Below are 22,264 nucleotides of genomic sequence, written 5' to 3' on the forward strand. Positions count from 1 at the left end.
CCGAAATTCCGTATCTACATAAAAAAAGTTTTAGGTGCCAATACTGATCAAAAAATGTTTCTGACCAGTTCAGCAATTGCAGATCGCAAAGTTATAATTAAAAAAAGTACTTTATTTATACAGCCAAACACGGTTAAAATGATATCGAAGATTCTGCGAAATTTTTTTGGTGCAAACGATTCGTCCTTAGTAGAGCCCGGAAGTTCAGGCAAAATGCCACATAAATGTTTTTTTTTTACTTATTTTTAAACTTTTCCGGTAAAAATGCCTTTTTTGAAATTATCGTGCCATAAATGCCTATTTTACCAGTTTTAAGTTTATTAGTGAATTTCAGAGGCATAATCTGTAAAACTTGAATATTACGGGCATTGAAAACTTCAAAAAAAAATCGCTCTTTTTAAAATTTCACAAATCTCAGTATTACTTATCGTCAGAAAGCCGCCTTCCCCAGCTCCATTTAGACGCAACTAAGTGATCTGAGAGATTGGTGTTGGCATGTATTAATTTTGCTTTGACCGGATGATATTAGCCGTGAATGATTTTGTTTCAGATGAACGCAGTCCGTGTTAGAAAAGCGGAGGAAAGTTAGAAATTTGTTTCTCCTCAGAGGCTTCATATGTCTCGCTCAGGCATTCGACTGCGTTGTATGTGTATAGTGGCTTGAAGTAGTATTGTATACGTAGTAATATAAAAATATTTTTTCTTTTTACAAAAATAGAACACGATAGCCATGTTTCAACTATAGAAATGATAATGATTATTCACAATGATACGACAAATAAACGAGAATCGTTCGCAACTCGAGATAGCTCCACAGATCATTATCCCTACCGACCCCGCGTCTGGTAATCGTGGCCCTGGAATTAGTAACCTAATCCTGACGGTCTAGTAACATTTTATTTTTGGCTTGAAATCCATTTAACTTAAATAATAATGCAGTTATTATACATTGTAATTAAAATAATAGACGGATTAAGTACAATCGATTTTTCAGCTATTTTTTGGGCCCTTAGTTTTTAGTTATTTGTAGTTTTTTTTTCCATTAAAATTATGTCTTTTTTTGTGCCTATTTTATTCATTTTTAGTGCCTTTTTGGCTGCCTATTTCGACCATCTTTAGTGCCTAAACTTCCGGGCTCTAGTCATTACAAGCGAGGCTGACGTACTTATTTTTTGGATCAAAAATGTAATCAGATGAAATCAAATATAATGTAAATAAAGTGTTCATTGACCATAACTGATCTAGAACAGTACGGTGAATTGGGATCATAAATACGAGGCATCACCAATTTTTGCTAAAAATATAACCGATTGTAGGTAGAATTATCGAAAATTGGGAAAAATGGGGAATTTTCTTAAAAAGACATGCCATAAAAACAAAAGAAAGAGTGACAAAAAAATGAATCGTTGTAACCGAGGGCGTTGAATTTCTTCGACGTTGTAAGCAACGTTCATGAAAATTCTTCTGTATGGGAATTAGTCATTCCGCCAAGAATTGTTGTTATAGAAAAATTGTCATTAAAACCGCGATCGTTATAAATAGGTCTGACTGGGAAAAATAAATTCAGGAAATTAAAATAAAATACAGGGGATCCCGCTTATAACGTTTCAAAAAACCGCCATGAGAAAACGTTGTAAGCGGGAAAACGCTTTTAACGGGAAATCTTAATGAGAATCACCTAGACCCCCCCCAAAATTATTTGCATCAAGCGCGAAAACGTTATAAATGGGGACGTTATGACCGGGATCGACTGTACACGAAAATTCATTCGATAAAAAAAAAGGGTACGAGGAGGGAAAAACTGACGACAAAATGGAAACGCGTTTACACGCACCCTTTTATCGTAGGATTTCACGGAAACTATTGCTCGGCCACCAGATTTTTTGACGCGACCTTGAACCACTTGACCTTCGATTTTTTCCGTCTACACGACACCATCTTATCGCAGACACTCCCTCTTTTCCCCAAAACGGACGACAAAACGGTGCGTGTAAACCGGCCTTAACCTAACCACACGTTAGAAGAAGGGGAAAGGTAAAAAAGTAGAAGAGACAGGAAGGGAAAAAATGAAATAGCAAAACATTGCCTGACTTGGACCAGGACTCCATGTGACGCAAACATGACATCGTTTTGTCGTTTTACGGCCCACACAACTACAACTTGTGATATCCAACGCACGCGGACGGACCGCTACCAACGGCACTTTGGTTATCGAGTCCAGACTTGCCAAGGGCGCTACAATATCAATTTAGACATCGATTCTTAGACCACGATTCATCATAATTATTTCGTTGATTTCAACTCCGGTAATCATATACATGTATACACTCATTTAATAAGTACACACTCATTTGAAGTTGGTTTTCTCTGGTTCCCAACTTCAAGGCGCAAATGCGAGCCGATCTCCCCGTTAAAAAGTCTCGCCACAGAGAGCAACAGTCCTACAACGATAAATCATTCAATCATAACACTTCACTCATAGTTAGAAAAACTGGTGGCAGATGGCAGCACTGCACATAACAAGCATTACAGAGAAACAAAAAAAAACTTCACGTCAGGTTTAACTACACGTACATTCCCGCATGTACCGATTCGTTGGGGGTTCCGCGGGGGGGGGGGTGTGCATGTGTGGTGTAGCAGTAGTAGGTAGGGCCTCCAAAAAATGGCTCGGGGATCCATGATGTTCTTGGGTCAGCCACCTCGTTGGGCAGTTTGCCTGTTGTGGCGTTGTATTTGTATTTATAAAATTCCGGATGCACCCATCTTTCGAGAACGCTTCGATATCTCCTTGAGATGCGAAGCGGGGTGTGTCTGGTCCTTCAATATTCAATGGCGTATTGGAGACGAAATATCCTAAGCAACGGAGTCACTCAGCAATTGGCAAAAACATTGTTATAAACAGGTTATCAATGCAAACAGTTTGAGCATTTTCGCTTTTATCTATTGAATAGGAATTCCAACGGGAAAGAAAATATCGTTTCACACAGGTTTCACGGTAATTAGGCCGCATTAAAATTTGGTAACGCGTGTGTTTGCTGACAGTGTTCAGTCAGCAAACCGAGAACAGCATGATAGAGGTTTCCTCCTCTTCCGCTTCTTCACCGAGGAGCACCAGTTCTTGAAATGGGGATCATCATACTGAAAAGTAAACTTATCATACCACGTGCAATGTATACTTGCCTCTTCTGGTACCATCAAAGGAAACCACTCAAAATAAATTTCACTGAATGTTTTATTTCTTGAATTTTATTGCTGCTTTCAATTTCACCACAATTAATCAAAAAAAGAAGAAAAAATGAAAGAGAAAAATGCATACCATCACTGAATCGAAGGTATTTTTACAAAGAAAATTGAAACAGTCCCTTCATCACCACGAAGTTCTTACTACAACAAATACTCATCCGAAGTGATTCTGCTTTTGTGACTGATTTTACTCATGAGATTAATCCTCATGAACATCCATGGCGTCAATGATGGAGGTTTCCTCTTCCACCACAATGATAGCGGCGATTGCCTCCTCCTCCTCCTCGATGATAGCGGTTTCCTCCTCCTCTGCCTCAATGATAGCGGCTTCCTCCACCTCCGCGATAGGGGTTTCCTCCTCTTCCTCTCCTTCATCAGGGCTGTCAGTTGTTGAAATCGAGATCCACATTTTTTCGTCAGGCATCATGCTGAAAAAAGGAAAAGCAATAATCATATAATTATGTTTTGCAATGTACAAGGTGTTCTGTAAGGGGCCGTTCAAGTATTACGTCATCATCGATGGTGGGAGGGGGGTTCCCGATTTGCTGACTTTTGATGACAAGGGGGGGGGAGAGTGGGTTTGGATAATACCTACGTCATCAACCACCCTTTATAAAAATATGAAATATTTTTAATGGCATCCTACTCGGTATGCCAAAAATGCACGTCCACAAAGCATGACCACATGCACGTCACTACAATCTGCAATTATTATCCAGGACTATTGGCTACTAAGCTATTTCCCTGCACAGTACGACCAACACCTTCTAGAGCAAGCTTTAGAAGGTATTGCTACGACAAACAACTTTCCTTGTTATCATCAGAAGGTTTGTAAAACTTCCTTAATATAAAAAAAAGAATTCCCCACTATTTCCCCCATTTACGACATGTGACGTCATTTCGAAAGGGGAAAAAGAACAGAGAGGGGCAAAAGACTTTTTGTCCCACAAGAAATTCCTCAGGGATTGTTTTCAGAAGAGGGGATTCTTTTTAAATGAAGTAGGGAATTTTTAGGGACAATTGGGGACTTTTTGCGATTTTCGTAAAAATTCGGGAGATTCAAGAACTTTTCGGGAGGTCGAGAGATGAAGCTAAAATTCGGGAGACTCCCGGAAAATTCGGAAGACTTGGCAGCTGTGATATTATGTATCTACGAGTTTCAAAGATACCGAATTAAACTTTCAATGAAAATCTCAATGTTGGCGAAATTTCAAAAAATGGTAACCACACATCTTTCTCAAAGCTCGTCTGAGGTATTGTCATCGTCAATAGTCATTCTTTCATAAGTAGCAGCAGACGTCGTCATTCTGTCACTGTGTCCCACCCACGGAATAAATGCCTACCACCCCCCCCCCCATTTCTGTCGGATATAGTAGGGAAAGGGGTAAAACTCTAGCCCTAACGATGATGAATTCGCCAATTAGAATGAAAAAGAAAAAGGTTACAAATGCCGAAGTAGAATTGTGATGCTTACCCAGCAGCAGCAGCAGCACCGACGCTGACCTTCAAGCTGTTGTTCGGAAGAACGAATGGAGAAGCCAACTTAAGGTGGCCAGAGCCGGTGGCGCCTCCTGGTGCTGGTGCAAGAGGCGACGAGGCTGAAGAGCCTGTTGCGGCTGCAGCGGGACACTTGGAACAGACCGCACCGTCCACGTTGCTCTGGAGAGAGCTTAAGGCACCGTGACCCAACGATAAGATTTTGAACCATATGGCTGATCCCATCGGGCCGTGAGCAGTAGCAGCAGGTGCCGATGCAGGGGCGTCGGTCACAATCCTAGGTAGAGAAAAAATAATAATAATTCGGTTGGAGCTCGTTTATAGTGTTCGTGCCTATTTCATGATTCGCACAAGGGGGCCGTTCAAGTATTACGTCATCATCGATGGGTGGAGGGTGGTTTCCGATTTGCTGACTTTTGATGACAAGGGGGGAGGGGGGTTTGGATAATGCTTACGTCATCAACCACCCTTTATGAAAATATGAAATATTTTTAATGGCATCCTACTCTGTGCGCCAGACAAAAACGAGATAAACCTTCCGATAGTTTGTGGGCACTTGAAGTAACATTCCCACGATTGATAAGTGCCCTATAAATAATCTCTAAATGTTTCGCGGATCCAAGTGATCTGGAAATGTGTCCGGGCCGCTCAAGTGCTCTGGAACTGTTCCACGCATCAATCAAGTGATCCGTTATTACATGCCGCGGATCACTTAAATAATCTGAGAATGTGCCGCGGGTAACTTAAGTGCTCTAAAACTACGTCACATGTCACTCAAGGAATCTCTAAATATGTCACGGATCGCTCAAGTGTTCTGGAACTGTGTCCCGGGTCATTTAAGCGATCTGAAAATGTGCCACGGGCCGCTTAAATGTTCCGGAATTGTACCACGGAACACTGAAGTCATCTGTAAATGTGCCGCTTAGTTCATTTTTTACAAAATTAGGTTTAAGGAGGGCAGGCCGCATCAGATAACCCCCAGGGCAATATTTAGTCCGCGGGCCTTTATGCGATTTATCATTATATGGCTTAGAGGGTGGGTCGCAATGAATTTATGAGTTCGAAGCCTACAAATAGCAGAAGTTGATTATAACAACATATAAAGGTATTTTCTTCCGAAATTTGAATTTAAAAAATAAATTTTTGGTCGTGGGAGGGGAGCACGAGCTCCCCTATGCTCCCCCCCCCCTCTAAAACTAAAACCTTGCGTAGGCTAAAACTTTGCCTACGTAATACTTGAACGGCCCCCCCAACCTGTGGGGAGAGATTCATGATAATCATACTTGGGGGCGGTGGTACTGTCTCCGTTCCCAGGAGTTGGCAACGTGCCGCTGGAACCACCTATCTTGATGGCCGTCATCTCGCTCGTGCTCGGCCCATCGCTGCCAATCTGTTGATTTGAGGAAGAGGTGCCATGAGAGATGGCGGGTGCTTTCTCACCACCGCTACCAGTCGACGATGGCATCGCTTCGATCTGAAAGGAATAAAAATGTAATTTGAATACATCGCGCAAGACGAGGTTTCATGAAACGGACCTACAGTTGACCTACCCACCCCGAAGGCATGAAATTAGAGGCGTCGGAAGTGTTTTCAAACGGCGACATGGCCACAGGAAAAAAAAAATTGTTACTGCAGGGACTCCCCCATCGAGGGGTTAGCGCACCAACCCATCGAAGAGTATGAAAAACAAGCCTGCCGTTCGGAATCGGCGATAAATTGTAGTTCCCGGGGGTATAATTATCCCTCGTGTGCAGAAAATGACCGTGGCGCGACAAAAATGATCAAATGCGGTCTTGGGCGGCTGGGGGCCTTTCAAGTAGAGGGGTGCGACTCAATAAAATCTATTGAAGGCTTTCACTATGTTCTGAAATTCCATGGATTTTCAATTACAGTCGAACCCCGTTTTAACGAATACCGTTATAGCGAAAATCTTAATTTTAACGAACACTTTTCTAATCCCTCAAATAAGTTTACAGGGGCCATTCAAGTATTACGTAAGCAGATTTTCGGCCATTTTTGACCCCCCCCCCTCCCGTCAGCAGCTTAGAATATTTCATATCTTCAGAAAGGGGTGGTTGATGACGTAAGCAACATTCAAACCCCCCTCGTCATCAAATCCGAACCCCCCCCCCCCTCGATGCTGACGTAATACTTGAATGACCCCACATAGGAACAATGCAAGCACCACCTGAAATTGCTTTATAACGAAGTGATTTCTCCGGTCTCTTGGAGTTCGTTATAACGGGATCCGACTGTATATCGTTCATTAGCTATGAATTTTCATTCATTAGAAATTCTTGAATGAGAGGGCAGGCTTCTCACGGCCCGTGTTTATAAGAGCAGCATCCACGTACTTTTCGGACTGGTCCGCTGTGTTCTAGGCCCCTTTGTCAGCTGGCGTTTCGCCCACTACTGCGTTGGACATCACCGGTGCAGGCGGCGACGACGACGAAACGACCTCATCGTGATCTACTGACGCTTCGACTGAAGACGCGGCGGAACCTGTATTCGGCGTTCTGACGTGCCGGCTTCTAATTGGCGGGGGGGGGGGGAATCCCATCCACCATCGAGTGGTGTATTGATTGACTGAGAATCCCCAAACATCGCGTCAAGGATTCTGATTTCGTGGAGAATCCCATCTATGGTGATGTCGACCGCAGTATTGGACGAAACGTCTGCTGATAAAAGGCCTCGAACACGACATAAAAAACAGCCCGAAAATGCGGATACTTTTATATAATTTTGTAATAACGTCATTGATTCTAGAATCATTTCTATATCGTCCCTTATATTAACTCTGAAAAACATTTACGCCATCAACTTATCATCGAATACTGATTCATTTCCTCAACCGTGAACTTTCATTAATTCATGTTTTTGAACTTTTCATGTTTCGCTTTTCATTTATTCTCTGACATCATTCCTCTCATTAACTTTGAAATAAAAAGGCTTTCATTAAGGGGTCATTCAAGTATTACGTCAGCATCGAGGGGCGGGGGAGGGGGTTTCGTATTTGCTGACTTTTCATGTCGAGGGGGGGTTTGAAGGGTACTTACGATATTGAAGATATGAAATATTCAAAGCTGCTGACGAAATTTTGATGAAAAGGGGGGGGGGGGTCAAAAATGGCTAGAAATCGGTTTACGTAACACTTGAATGGCCCCCTAATTTTCAATTATTCTTTCACTAACCTTAGCGATAGAAGCGTATTTACAGGGGGTGGAGGTCAAGCGGGCTATAACTTAGGGCGGTAAATTCAAGGAATGAGTGGCCAAAAAAAGTTAATTTGACTAGAATGGGAGAAGGGCGGCAAAAACGCGTCACCCACCCTCCTCCAGACAAAAATGATCATTGCCGGAAGTCATTTGATTTCACAAATCGAAGTCCTGTCGATATTTACCTGGAGCGATCCATCAGGACCTACGACAAGGCAGGCGTCATGCAGCAATTCAAGGGTAATACCTCCTTCATCTGAAAAGAAATAAGGAGAACCAATCAGGATCGAGAATGTGCGGTGATCAAAGTGAGGACAACGGAAATTAGAGAAAATAATGGCGTCGATCCTGGAACTCACCGCCTTCGTAAGTCAACTCGTCGGTCGTGAACTCATCATCATTAGCCGATGAGGCGGCTGCTGCGGCGGGTGGGTCGGGACTTTCAACTGGAGGGTCATCCTCCGCCGGTCCGGGACATCCCTTCGACAAGTGCTCCGCGACGTCCCTGCGCATCATCGTCATCGCCGACCCTCCGCAACGGTTCGGACACCGGACCTGCTCGTACTGGCAGTTCTCCTGGTGGTCTCCAGCTGAACGGACTGGGAACGTGTCCGGGCACCCGGAATCCCTGTTGTGGCACCGGATGATGCTCTTCGTGATGACGTTGCCCACCAGGTAGGGCGCCCGGCGTATGTCCGAGCGTTTGACGTCCGCGCGGCACACCGGGCAGAAGCAGTTGATCGGGGTCGCCTGCACCCAGGCGAGCAGGCAGTCCTTGCAGAAGACGTGCCTGCAGAGAGTCGCGTGGGGATCGCTCAGCACGTTCGTGCAGATCGGACACAGCAGCTCGTCATCGGGGGGCGACTCGTACAGCTCGCGGATGAATGCCCATTTCGGAGGCGCCATTTTCCACCTGTGGAGGAGAAACGGAAAATTTCCACGTTAAAAATACCACGTTAATGTGTAGTATCTGGTGCACGCCAGATTTGGCGATTTGATATGGCGATCATTTGGCTTTTTCTGTAATACTGTAGTCCAGACATGAATGGCCCAGGCTCTGTCCCATGGGGGGCATATAAGCGCTCTCCGCAATACTGGATAACAACCGGATACTTACTATAACTACCTAACCCTTATCACTGAAATCCCGAGATATTTTTCCCTCGGTCACCAGTTCTTCCCAACACGTCCTAAATACCGAATGTTTGGTGATTATTTAAAACCCGTCGCCAAAACCACCAACCTCCACACGATAAGTGACTTCAACCAACAGTACGCGCAATACCTGATTATTAGCCGCTGTGGTGGTCGAGTGGTCATAGTGACGGACATAGGTCCAGTGTTCGAACCCCACCGACGCCATAATGGTTGGTGGTCGGCTGAAGTTGGTTTTCTGTGGTTCCCAATTTCAAGGCGTGAATGCGAGACGATCTCCCCGTTAAAAAGTCGCGCAACAGGCCTACAAACGGTACAGATATTCAACCATTATACTTCACTCACTCCACTTCTGAAATATAAATGGCAGCACTGAAAAATTAAGCACAGCACTAGATACGCACTCAGACTGTTAGGTACACACACTTACACTTCCAGCGTAACTCATTAGGCTGTGCTGGAATTCTAATGCCAATCTATGGCGATAGAACCTGAATGGTGCTCGGTTTGAAAGAAAGATCGTCAAGTGTTGGAGGCTGGTAGATATTGGAAGAATGGTCGAGTACCTTCCATCCTCCAACCAAAGTCAAAGGCTTTCCTTCCCGATATCCCAATTCATCCGGCCATATATAGATCGAAGAACGCCAACAATCACAATGTATATGAAGGAAACATATTTTCTGGAACATATTAAGCTGAGGTCAAGTCGAGAATAAAAGTCATCTTGACTCCACCGGGACTCGAACCCAAGCCTCCCTCAATTTCATAGACCATTTCCTCCAGTTAAGAGATGTTACTAATGTCTCTACTTCAACGCCACAGTGCGTGAAATCAGGAAGGCAGGGGCGTGTCTCCAAGTGATGCTTGCCCTGTATGCAAGAGGGCCTCGGTTCGTGAGTCCCGGCGGAGACAAGATGACTTTCTTTTCCGATTTCACCTCAGCATAATGTCCAAAGAATAACTGTTTCCTTGATATCTTGGGCTGAGGGGAAAAAACCGTCCATCAATCACAATATAGAAGTATTCTGGAAGCAAGTATTCGCCAAGGAACATATTGCGCCAGGTTCGGCCTGACTACGCCGCTGCTGCTTCTTTTTTTGCATCAGGGAAGACAAATATTGAAAGCAAATATTTGCGAATGACTATTAGGTCAGGCTTGACACGAGTGTGGCCCTGGTATTTCACGTTCGAGTTGCGCACGTTCTTAAGGAACTTGGCGATGACCTTGGCGTAATCATTTGCTAGTGTGTCTGTTATAGCAATAAGGAACTGCAAATAAACAAATAGCATTCGAAGGGTGCCAACGTTTGTTATCGTTCAGTTACACATTACATTCTAGTGGTTCTTGGTTGTCCGTCACGCCCCCCTCCCCCCCCCGGGACTCCACCAGTGGCGTATTTGCAGGGGGGACTTAGCTGGCAGTGTTGGCAACAGTTTCTTCATCCAAAACTGGAAAACAACCAGAATTGAGTTTGAGCCTATAATAACAAGACATTCCCGTATTTCGCGTTATTCAATGGTCACTGCTCTAGTAAACAGGAAAATTTTTTAAAAAGACTAGAAAAATACTTAGCATATAAACTTTCATTAATTCTAGAATTAGTTTTCCATAAATTATGGAATTAATTCTTTCATTAATTATAGAATAATCTCTATCATCAATTCTGGAATTATCTCTCATTAATTCTGGAATTATCTCTTCCATTTGTTCTTGAATTCTTTTTCATTCTTTCTGGATTTATTTAGTTTATTGATAATAGAATTATCTCTTTCATTAATTATAGAATTATCTCTTTCACTGACTCTGGAATTATTGCTTTCATTAGTTCTGGAATAATAATTGCACATCTTAGAACAAAATAAAGTTCCTTTCTTCTTAAGGATGTCATTAAAAGCACAAAAAATAAAGGCGATTGCTCTGAGAGACAGTAAACACGTCACGTGATCTAGTTGGTGATGTTTGGGACAGCATTTCTTAGGGCCCTTTCACACGGAGCGGATGCGGGTCCGGAAGAAGTTTTAACAATTGGAATATACTGCGCCTTTCAGACGAGCCGAAAAATCTCCGCACCTAGGAAATGTTCATGCGGGTCCGGACGTCGTCCGCATGTGTCAAAACCTAAGTGCGGGCTCCGCATCCGCACATAGAAGTTTTGACAATAGGTTTATTCGGGGCTATTCAGACGATGCGGATGCGGAGCGAATTCGTCCGCATCTTTGGGTACTTTTTGAAGGTGATTTTTCACGGAATTTTTTTTAATTATTTGCCATAATGATAAAATGACCATCATAAAACACCATATGATGGTCCCTGCTCATTAATATAATGTACCTACATACGTCTATCCCTTTGTTTCGTTCTGAGATTGAGATATAGCAACTTTAACTGCCTTTTGTCCATACTTTACAATTTTATACAATAAAACCTGCCAACAACGGCCACTGACGGAACAAAAATGATAAGCCGTTCTGTGCATTACGAATATTTAATTGACTACATACTTTAATAACTTTTAAATTTAATTTAAAAATTTTAATTTTTTTCTTTTTAAATTTTTTAAATTATTTAAAAATATAAATATCTGAAATATTATTTTAAATATTTGTTATTTTTTTAAATTTTTAATCTGTTAATTTTTTTAAACTTTAAAAAAAATACTTTTATTAAACAACGTTATCCACGTACGACGTTCACTCAGGGCCGGATTAAGTCGTTTGAAGACCCTAGCGCTTGAATATTTTTGGTGGTTCCCCCCGAATACCTACAAGTATATTTTACTCGATATTCAGCCTATAAACTGAAGAAATTAAATTTTATATTTCAGAAGTGACTAATCTAAGGATGGGATTTCACTCTAAAAGGTTTATGAAAGTTATTTTATAAAACTTGAAAAAAGCAACTAATAAATTTATCGGTTGTATTAGAGCAAATGCAACCGATAAATTTATTAGTTGCTTTTTTTTTAATAATTGTTATAAAATTTTTATAGTGTAATCCGGCCGGGATTATACTATAAAGTTTTATAAAAGAACTTTTATGAAAGTTGAAAAATTCAACCAATAGGCGCATCGGTTGCATTCCAGAAAATGCAACCGGTGCACACACACACGCACGCACACACATTTTGCATTCAAAAAATTCAACCAATAAGATAATATTGGTTGAATTTTTCACGTTTTATCAAAGAGCTTTTACAAAACTTTTATAGTGTAATCCCGGCCTAAGGCTGGTATTACACTATAAAACTTGAAAAATGTAATCAATAAACACATCTGTTACATTCGAGCGAACTTAACTGATCGGCCTATCGGTTGCATTTTTCAAGTTTTATAAACTAACTTTTATGAAACTTTTATACTGTAATCCCGGCCTAAGACAGAATTGTGATGTGAATATTTCTAAGCACAGACATTTTGAACGTTCCCACCCCTCCCCTTTTTTTCTAATTGCAAATTCTTTGATATCTCCTGAATTTTTTTTTTAGGAACATATTAGTTTCGGATGTTTTTGGATTGGATTTTTCGAACATTGGATGTTTTCGGAATTTTTCTTTCATATTTTTCCGGAAAGACAGATTTGTTTTCAAAATCTTTTGAAAATATTTTAAGACATTTTCTCCCATCGACTACTTGTGAGGATCGGAATGAAGATATCTTTATTCCCATATTCTATGTGGCTCTAGACTAAACCACCAAAGAATACCTCTAGGCTGCATATGGGCACTGAATCAGGGGTGAAGGAGAAAAACAGTTACAAAAATTGCGAAAAAATAGTTTTTATGCACGAATTTCAACCTAAAGATGCGGGCGAAACACCCGCATCTTCAGTGCTCGTGTGAAAGGGTATGCGGACCCGCTTCCGCGTCCGCATCCGCTCCGTGTGAAAGGGGCCTTAGCATTGCCGAGGCGGACAACGCCGGCGTCATTCTCTTACCAGCCACATAAGCTCGATGATTAACACTGACCCCTTCCTTTCATAATTCAATACAGGGAACGCTAGCGCCCTCATGGTAGCAAAAACAGAAAACATGAGGGCGCTAGCGTTCCGTGTATTGAATTATGAAAGGAAGGGGGTCAGTGTTAATACAGGGAGAACGCTTCCTTTCATAATTCAATACAGGGAACGCTAGCGCCCTCATGGTAGCAAGAACAGAAAACACTCACGACACGAGAACATATAGCACGATGCATGGAAAAACTTCACTGTACCGTTTCTAAAAACAGATTTTTTTACTTTCAAAAACAACTAGATGGCACTTGAAAAAAAGACTAGATTTCCCACTAGCAAATAGATGGGTATTTTCCTCCAACCAGACGGCTTAAAAACAGACCAGATCAAGTTGGAAAATAACCAAGTTCGCAACACTGTTAGCTGGCTATATCCAAGGGCGGTGAGTTCGGGGGGGGGGGCAAATTTGAGTAATAAGTGGCCAAACAAATATGTATAATGGGAGAACGGCGGAAAAATTTGCATAACCCTCTATAAATCCGCCTCTGTCCAGCCAGCAAAAGGCTAGGGAGTGGCCACAAAAGTGACCTAGATAGTTTGCAAGCACGTGAGAGAGCAAAAAAGTGACCTAAAGCATGTGAACGATTAAAAGAATGACCTAGAGAGTGTACAAGCATGTGAATGACCAAAAGAGTGACCTAGAGAGCGTGAAAACATGTGAACGATCAAAAGAGTGACAGAGTGCTTGCACGCAAGTGATGACCAAAATAATGACCTAGAACCCTGTAAGTGATCCAACAAGGCACCTATCGGTGAACAACCAAAAGAGTCACCCACAGCATGTGTAATTGCTCAAAAGAGTGACGCAGCAAAGGATTCGTGTCAGTGAGCAGCCAAAAGAATGACCTAGAGCGTATGCAAGCATTGAAGTGACCAAAACAGTGTGCGAGCATGTGAGTGAGTAAAAGAGTGAAATATAGAGTGTGTGAGCATGGGAGTGACCAAAATAGTGACTTAGGGACATAGGTGTACTTGCAGGACAGGAGGAAGGCCAAGTGGATTATAGCACAGGGTGGCGAATTCGAAGAAAGTGAGTCAAGAAAATGTCTAGAATGGGAGAAGAGCCGCAAAATTGGTGTAGCAAGACCATAATGCTCGGGCAAAAACCATAAATGCGTTTCCGGACCATACAGGTTGATGGTTTAGTCCGCAAGGGCATGGGCGGAGATACGGGGTCAGACGTGTCCCAGAGTCAAACGTGGAGTCGACTGATCTACCATAATGTATATATGTATAGATGAATTGACATCATCATCATCGTGCCCCCCCCCCCTTCCTAGACTTCCAAGTCAATCTCCACCTATGCGCAAGGGCCTCGCTGCTCACTGGGTGGGCCAACGGGGGCCCCTCAAAATCAAATCGAGTGAAAAAATGCTCCCAATTTGATGAGATTTACAGAGAAATCGTTAATATATGGAACAATGACTATTTGCACTATTTACAAGCGAAAATTACATAATAAATATTATATTATATATAAGACTATTTACATAATTTTCGTAATAATATACTATATAATGATAATTCATACATGTATCATTACATCGGGGTGCTACCGTAAAATTTATTATTTCGAGGTCCGACTTCATCATACATACTGGACTCATTTGGAATTTATTTGATATTTATCAAATTCACCAATTACACTAGGTTATTATGCATAATCGCAGATAAAAGGCGATAAATTTCACGTATTTATCAAATTTACCAATGACGCTTGGGTATTATGCATATTCGCCGGTAAAAGTGTTACATTTATCAAACTTGACAAGACGATTGGTAAGTACGCATAATAACCAGTTATTATGAATATAATAACCGATTTATCACATTTACCTATGCATATTAGCATATATGTTACAGCGTAAGTCCGAAGTCCGGCCAGTTCGCGAATTGGCAGAGAGTTTTAGCGAAAGTCTCATTTTCAGAAATGACTAGTTTTGTTTTCGGGGGGGGGGGGGGAGGGGTCGTTGGCTGACCAGTTCGCGAAGTGGCTCCAGACTCTTGGTCAAAGTCCGATGTAAAAAGATCTAGCAGGCACCACATCCTTTTTTTTTTATCGTTAATAATATGCGATACATTGGCCATATAAAATAACTACTACTACCTTACCATACACCAACTCTGCGGTATGGCCAGAAATGAAGGCGCTGTCTATTGGTGTTTGCCTCTCGTTAGGGAAAATATCTCATCTATACCCTCCCCTTATCGAACCCGAGACCGCGACCTTTAAGGTGGTAGACGAGCATCTTACTACCACGACACGCCGGCGCACATATAAAATAGCTGTATTGGATTACCGCATCATAAGATTACCGCATCTTGACCGAGATATGATTTGCTTCTTCTGTGAATCAATGCAAAGGTAATCACTATAGTGACATCTTTGGCAGCTCTCTACAGTCACGGCCCTAGACCCAAGTGCAGTGGAGTCAGAACTGGTGAAAGTACTGTAAGTGCTCGAGCACCTATATTGTTTTGTAGAACAAGTCTAAGCACCCCCAGAATTGATTCACAAACTAGAATTTCCTGCATAAAGATCAAATTGAGCACCCACAGATCTAACACACTTCCGACGCCGCCCATGCCACCGCACCCTCGTCCCGCAACGTTTCATGGTTGGGGAACGACAAAAAAATTCGCCAAGTTGGCGATGACCCTGAAACATACCTTTTTCTTTTCGAACTTAAGGCCGATCACCCGATGCCAATTCGCGAACTGCCTGGTCAAAGCCCGAAATTCGAATTGGCCAGTCAATTTAAAACAAAATCAGCCAATTCGCGAAATGGCCAATTTTTGGTTTTGGCTGTGACGTATATCAGATAACCCAGTCCCATCTTTGATTTAGCTCCCACACCCCCCACCCCGTATCTCCATGTACGCCCGAATCATGAAAAGGGCCTAACGTCAAAAGTTCAAAACAGCTACAATGAATTGAAGAATTGAAGGAAAGTTGAAAATCTATTATACAGACGTACCCCATTAGAGAGAGAGATTTCCGTAATAGGAGTTTTGTGTGTGTGTGCAACATGGGCGAAGATACGGAGGAGGGGGGGCAATGCCCCCCCTCAGCGTCTAAGGTGGAGTCGACTGATCTAATGTATGAATTGGCATCATCATCATTGTGCCCCCCAGACTTCCAAGTCTATCTCCGCCTATGAGTCGCAGCCAAGATGGCGAGTTTTTCCGTCGCCAACGTGCGATGCTTGGCTTTATATAATAGCTGTACCAGAATAGCTCTACGTGACGTCACTCAAAAGCAACAAGTCATGTTTTTAATGTTAAAAATTAATTATATAAAATTTATTAATAAAAATTTAATGAATTAATTAAATATTTAATTAATATTTCACCATTATATGCGGGTTACACGAGGGTAGGGGAATTGTTGCCAAACTACGAATGTGGCGAAGCGGGAGTACGGGGGCGACCGTAGGGAGCCGACGCATTTCTTGGTCATTAGTTCATGATTAAAAGATATTCACTCGGAAAGTAAACATTGCGGTATGCCGCTACATTTACTACATGATAATACCATTATTTTTATATTTACGTGAGGGGGAGGGGTACAACGTATTGTCACGTAATAAATGAAGCTGCTTTTACCGCAACGCGCACTTCATACTTCGTTTCCAAGTGTATATTTGCATTATGAACCAATGACCAGGTCGGCTCCTTCCGTTCGCCATTTGGTGACCCACGGGGGCTAAGCTTGTACCCTCGTCTCACCACATTCGTGGTTTGAGTACAAGCACGACCAAAAAAAAAACAAAAAACAACTATTTTTCGTGGTCGTAGCCGTCTTTATTTCAGATGTCAACAAACATGGCGACCGTTTGCAGAATTCCAGGTTACGGCAGGTTCAATCACTGATATCTGCTTCAATTTTAATTTATCACTCCAATAAATTATTTTCAACCGTTTAGATTGACGGAATATAATGATATGTAACAACCAAAATTTTTTTCGGTTAATTGTCGTCATGAAAAATCATTATGTAGTCAACACCATTATTCCGTCCTATTAGGGTTGTCATAGCTATAATTCTTGGGGAATTGTGGGTAGTATGAAAAATCGCCAAACTTGTTACGGAGAATTCGTCATCTTGGCTGCAACCCCAATTAAGGAAATCTAACCGCGCGCCTCATTATATAGATCGTCTCCTCAGATCTTCTAGTCATCTTCGCCTGCAAATGATTCATTTCTGTCGTCTGCTCAGCTTTAGCATCATTTTTTGGCGACAATGGCGTGTTTTCCTGTATTTGAGATCCCACATTCCACTATGCTACTCGGGGAAACATGATCAGCCTACTACTGTACTGCGTTCACGGCGAAATACCGCAGCTCCGGTGGCCATCTATCCAGAAATTTGAGAAACTTCAAGAATGAATCGCAAACAGAAAAACAGGCCTCGTGCTGCCGCCTATTACTTAGAACGCAAACGAAAAGCTATCAACTAGTGCTATTTCTACACTATAGATGGCAACAAATTCGTGTTCTGAACTGGTCAAAGCCGCCCAAATATTTACATGTCAAGAATCCATGACGGCCCGCAAAGATGAATTTGCGGCCCGATGGAAGGTTCCTGACCATATTGCTGATACAGGTCACCATTTATGTAGCAAACTGGCGGCGATTGAAAAATAAAAGAGAAACCGCGCAAATGATTGACTAGATCGCAAGCAAGAACAAAATAATCTCTAAACACCGAATGTTACTTATGTAAATATAATTCAAGCCTGATAGCTGTACGGCTTTGACATATATATTTTCAGTGTGAGAAATGGCTCCTTGATGAAGAGTTTAGGGGCCGTCAATTTTTTCCGTCAGCAGATTTTTCAGTCATTCTTGACCCACCCACCCCCCTTGTCAACAAAAGTGAGAAAAACTCGGACCCCCTCCACCCTTGTCAACAAATTCTCTCTCTTGCAACCTCAAACATAATTTTGGTGAAAATGAACTAAGCGACACCTTTACAAGATCGCTTAAGTGACCCATGACGCAATTACAGAGTATTTAAGTGGCCCGTTATACCAGAAATTTCGTTCGGAGGAACGACGACTTTCATTGCCGCGGGGGGATCAAAGTGATAGAACAGTAGAATTTTGTTTTTTTTTTCGGTCATTTTCTCACATTTGGGGGGGTGACCAGGCCCCAAAGTCCCTTACGGCCTTGCCCGTGACACATTTCCAGATCACTCAAGTAGGCCTGTGGCACGTTCACGGACCACTTAAATGACCAGTGACAAATCTACAGATCACTTGACTGACCCACGGCACAGTTCCAGAACACTTAAGTTGTCTGTGGCACATTTAGAGATCTCTTACGTGCAAAGGTATTGGCGTTCATTCAGGTGCCTGCCCACAAACTAGCGAAAGGTTCTTATTGGTTTTGGCCCACCTAGTAAGATGCCATTAAGGATATCTCATATTTTTATAAAGGGTGGTTGATGACGCAAGCATTATTAAACCCCCCCCCCCTCCTCCCCCGTCATCAAACATGAGCAAACCCGAAACCTCCTACCACCTTATCGATGCTGACGAAATACTTGAATGACTCCTTACTGCCATCTATTTCTCAAGAATGGTTTGAGATGTTATTATTTTTTTTCTTCATATGAGCACCAGATGGCAGCAGCTGTTCCGTAATTGGTTCGACTTCTCTCAATGATGTTTCCCTGCCCAAAAGAGTGACATAGAGCGAATGCAAGCAAGTGAATGACAAAAGGAGTAACTTAGAGAGTGAGGACAATTTCTGTGAGTGACCAAAAAATGACCTAGATAGTATGAGCATGGGGGAGACTAAAAGAGTGACCTAGAAAGGGTGGAAGCATACGAATGACCAAAAGAACGACTTAGGGAGCGAGGAACCAGGTCAAGTGCGAGACCAAAAAATGGCCTTGGTAGTGTGAACATGGGAAAGACCAAAAGAGTCAACTACAATAGTTGCAAGCATGTGTGTAAATGACCAAAAGAGTGACTTAGGGAGTGAGGAACAAGGTTAGTGAGTGACCAAAAAATGGCCTAGATAGTGTGAGCATGTGAATGACCAAAAAAGAGTGACCAAGGAAGTGAGGAATCAGGTCAGTGAGTGGCCTAAAGAGTGACTCAGGGAGTGAGGAATCAGGTCAGTGAGTACCAAAAAAATGACTCAGATAGTGTGAACATGGGGCAGACCAAAAGAATCTAGGTCCCCACATAAACAGGGTGGAAGCATGTGAATGACCGAATGTGTGACCTGGAGATCAAGGGATCGGGTCAGTGGACGACCGAAAAGGTGATAAAGAAGATGTGCAAGCATGTGATAAACCAAATGCAGGATTTAAGTACGAGGGAATAGATCAGTGAGTAATCAAAAGAGTGACTCTGAGAATCTGTGAACCAGCGCGTCCTAAAGTGTGTAAATGTGTAAGCATGGGAATGACCAAGAAAGCGAGGGTCCGGGTCAGTCAACGACCAAAAAATGACCAAGAAATTCAAACTTATAACCTAAATAAAAATCAGCGTATATCGTCTAATTTTCATCCTTCCGACATCGCGGAAAGACGAACAGTTCAGGTGTATACCCTCCCCGCGAAGACATACCTTCTTCACAATATGATTTGGCGTCAATTACAGCTCTGATACGTGCATGCATAGTTACTAAAATATTGGACCAATATATATAATGACACTATTTACGTATGTATCGTAATTTTCTGATTAATTTAACACCAAACATGACGATATTCCATCAATTTAAACGACATTTATCGGCATTTATTTCAAATTCGAAAAAAATAAACAACCGCAATCAGAATTCCATTTTCTTGCTGAAACGAAAAAAAGGGTGTTGCGTTACCGAATTCGTGTTTTACGACAGGAGCAGTGATTTGCACCGATTTATGTTTAACATGAAGAACATACAATTCGTATTAACCGAGTTCATGTTAACGAGATTCGACTACGTAGATTAAAAAAATTCAGCATTATAACCTAGATAACGTTATATCGTCCGTCGTCTTCTGGCATCGCGGTATAACGACGAGTTCAGTTTCAACGTCCAAGAGAAAAAAAAAGCTTTACCTTGTTCACAATATAAATCGGATTTGGTGTCAATTACATTTCCGATAGGCACATGCATACAGGGCCGTCTTAAGAGCATCACGGGCCTTCTGTGAGGCAATAACTGGTAAATTCTAGAAGACTAGATCTCATTTTTGGGAGGGCCCTTTTACTGGTGCTCGTGTGGGCCCCGTGCGTTAAAACGGCGCTGCGTGCATAATCACTAAAATCTTAGACGAATGTACACAATGGCATTACTTACGAATGTATCGTAATTTTCTGATTAATTTAACACCAAACACGACGATATTCTATAAATTAAAACGACACTTATATGAAATTCAAACAAAAAAAGCAACCGACATTATAATGCAACAGGGGCGAGGGAGCCTCAAATGAAAACACCGTATTGGGTGGGGGGTCGTACCTCAGAATCCGTGTTTAATCTTTAAACATAGTTTACAATTTCTAACAGTACGGACCACATCGAAAACTTAAAAGAAGCTAGCGGGCCGCAAAGCTTACTATTACTCTACAATAAATCAGCTTATTGCCGAAATGGCTGCGGCGCACAATACGTTGAAGACGACCCCTTCCCGGTCATAAAATTATATTTATTGTAGGGTTCCCGTGAAATATAAAACCAATCAAAATAGAATTTATCAAATGCACAGAGAATAATGAAATATAGATTAATTACCGGTATCCAGAAAAAAAAACTTGCAGCGAATAGAGATACGCACACACTCTCGCGAAAAAGATGAAACGGACAAGATGGATGCCACCGAAGTTCACCGACGCGCGCAGCAGACACAACTGAGTGTGACGGCAGATGGCGTTGACTACTGCTGGACAACGTACGTCTGTATAAACGGAAAAAGAAGAAAGGCTGGCAAATTGCCAAGTGACGGCAACATCCATTGGAGGACGTTAGAGGGTGACCATACGCCCCGTATTTCCCGGGACAATCCCGGTATTTTCTGTTTTTTTTGGCAAAAGTGTCCCCGGTTTTTCGCGTATTTCATACGAAGCCTACTTGAATTTTTATTCTTTATTGAAGTCAAAGATTGAAATTATTTTTCAACTCATAAATTATTTTAAGATAATTACAACTATATATGAGAATATTAATCTCCCACATTTGCCTTGGTAAACTTTTTTTTTTTTTTTTCGTGGAATACATTTTAATGCACTGCAATTTGCAGTAATGCATCGTTTCCCGCCATTGTGATTTTTCCGTAATTTCAACAATATTTGGCAACTTTGTTTGGTTTTGGCAGGGTTTTTGGCGATAATTGACGATGTCCCGTATTTTCCCGTATTTGGAATCCCGATGTCCCGTATTTGGAATCCCGATGTCCCGTATTTCTCTCGAGGAAATATGGTCAGCCTACCTACCACAGGCACTGCCGCTACTGGAATAATTTTTTTTGTGGGGGAGTGATTTGTCGCCGTCCTCTCCACTGTTAAATTGTTTTGTTCTTCCCTGAAGTTTGTCGCCCGGGGCAATCCCCTTGCCTTTTCCCCCACCTCTAGTTCTAATCTTGCCGACAAGAATCGAAGATCTTTTGTTACTCGGTGAACATATAGACAGACGTGACAGTCCAGAGATACCATATTGGGATGGTTTTCGCTCTTTCCCAAAGGGATGGGCGGTCTCGGAGAAAAAAGTGAACATATTTGAGAGAATTTTATAGAACAAAGAGTGAACATATGTACACTTGTGAAAGTGGAAATATACAGTTGTGTTATAAAAACCCCATTGTCTCCCACCGGAAACAGATGGTATATCGGGTGGTCGTTATATCGAAAGGATATGCCATAGTCGCAATATGAAAACATTTGTGACTTACAGCCTCCTCACACGGGGATACTAAAGTCTGACAACTGATAGGAGACTCGGTATCCAGCGGACCGACACGCACATTTCTACAGAATACCTCACACTAGGATATTAGCAACGATATATCCTACGCAACGGAGCTACTTGGCGACTGGCGTGCTAGTCGAACGCCAACATTTGTCGCGCAATCGTTTAGCATTCCTTCATATTATGGTCGGTCCAGATTGTACGAGAGGTGTCCGACGCTGAATTTTGTAAT

General features: G+C 42.1%; 1 protein-coding gene across 1 annotated transcript; it reads right to left on the reverse strand.

The window, feature by feature from the left end:
• Positions 1-3,241: 3,241 nt before the first annotated feature.
• LOC149065013 (uncharacterized) lies at positions 3,242-21,031 on the reverse strand. Its single transcript, XM_089254465.1, has 6 exons — positions 20,863-21,031; positions 8,315-8,868; positions 8,141-8,211; positions 6,024-6,214; positions 4,718-5,017; positions 3,242-3,671 (listed from the first exon to the last, which is right to left on the reverse strand). Exons 2-6 carry the CDS (start codon positions 8,859-8,861, stop codon positions 3,443-3,445), a joined length of 1,338 nt encoding a protein of 445 aa, XP_089110591.1. The 5' UTR covers positions 8,862-8,868; positions 20,863-21,031; the 3' UTR covers positions 3,242-3,442.
• Positions 21,032-22,264: the final 1,233 nt, after the last annotated feature.

The sequence above is a fragment of the Pholcus phalangioides genome, unplaced genomic scaffold, assembly GCF_987345545.1.
Source record: "Pholcus phalangioides strain wild (caught in Gottingen) unplaced genomic scaffold, Ppha-v1.0 ptg000041l_1, whole genome shotgun sequence".
Lineage (NCBI taxonomy): Eukaryota > Metazoa > Arthropoda > Arachnida > Araneae > Pholcidae > Pholcus > Pholcus phalangioides.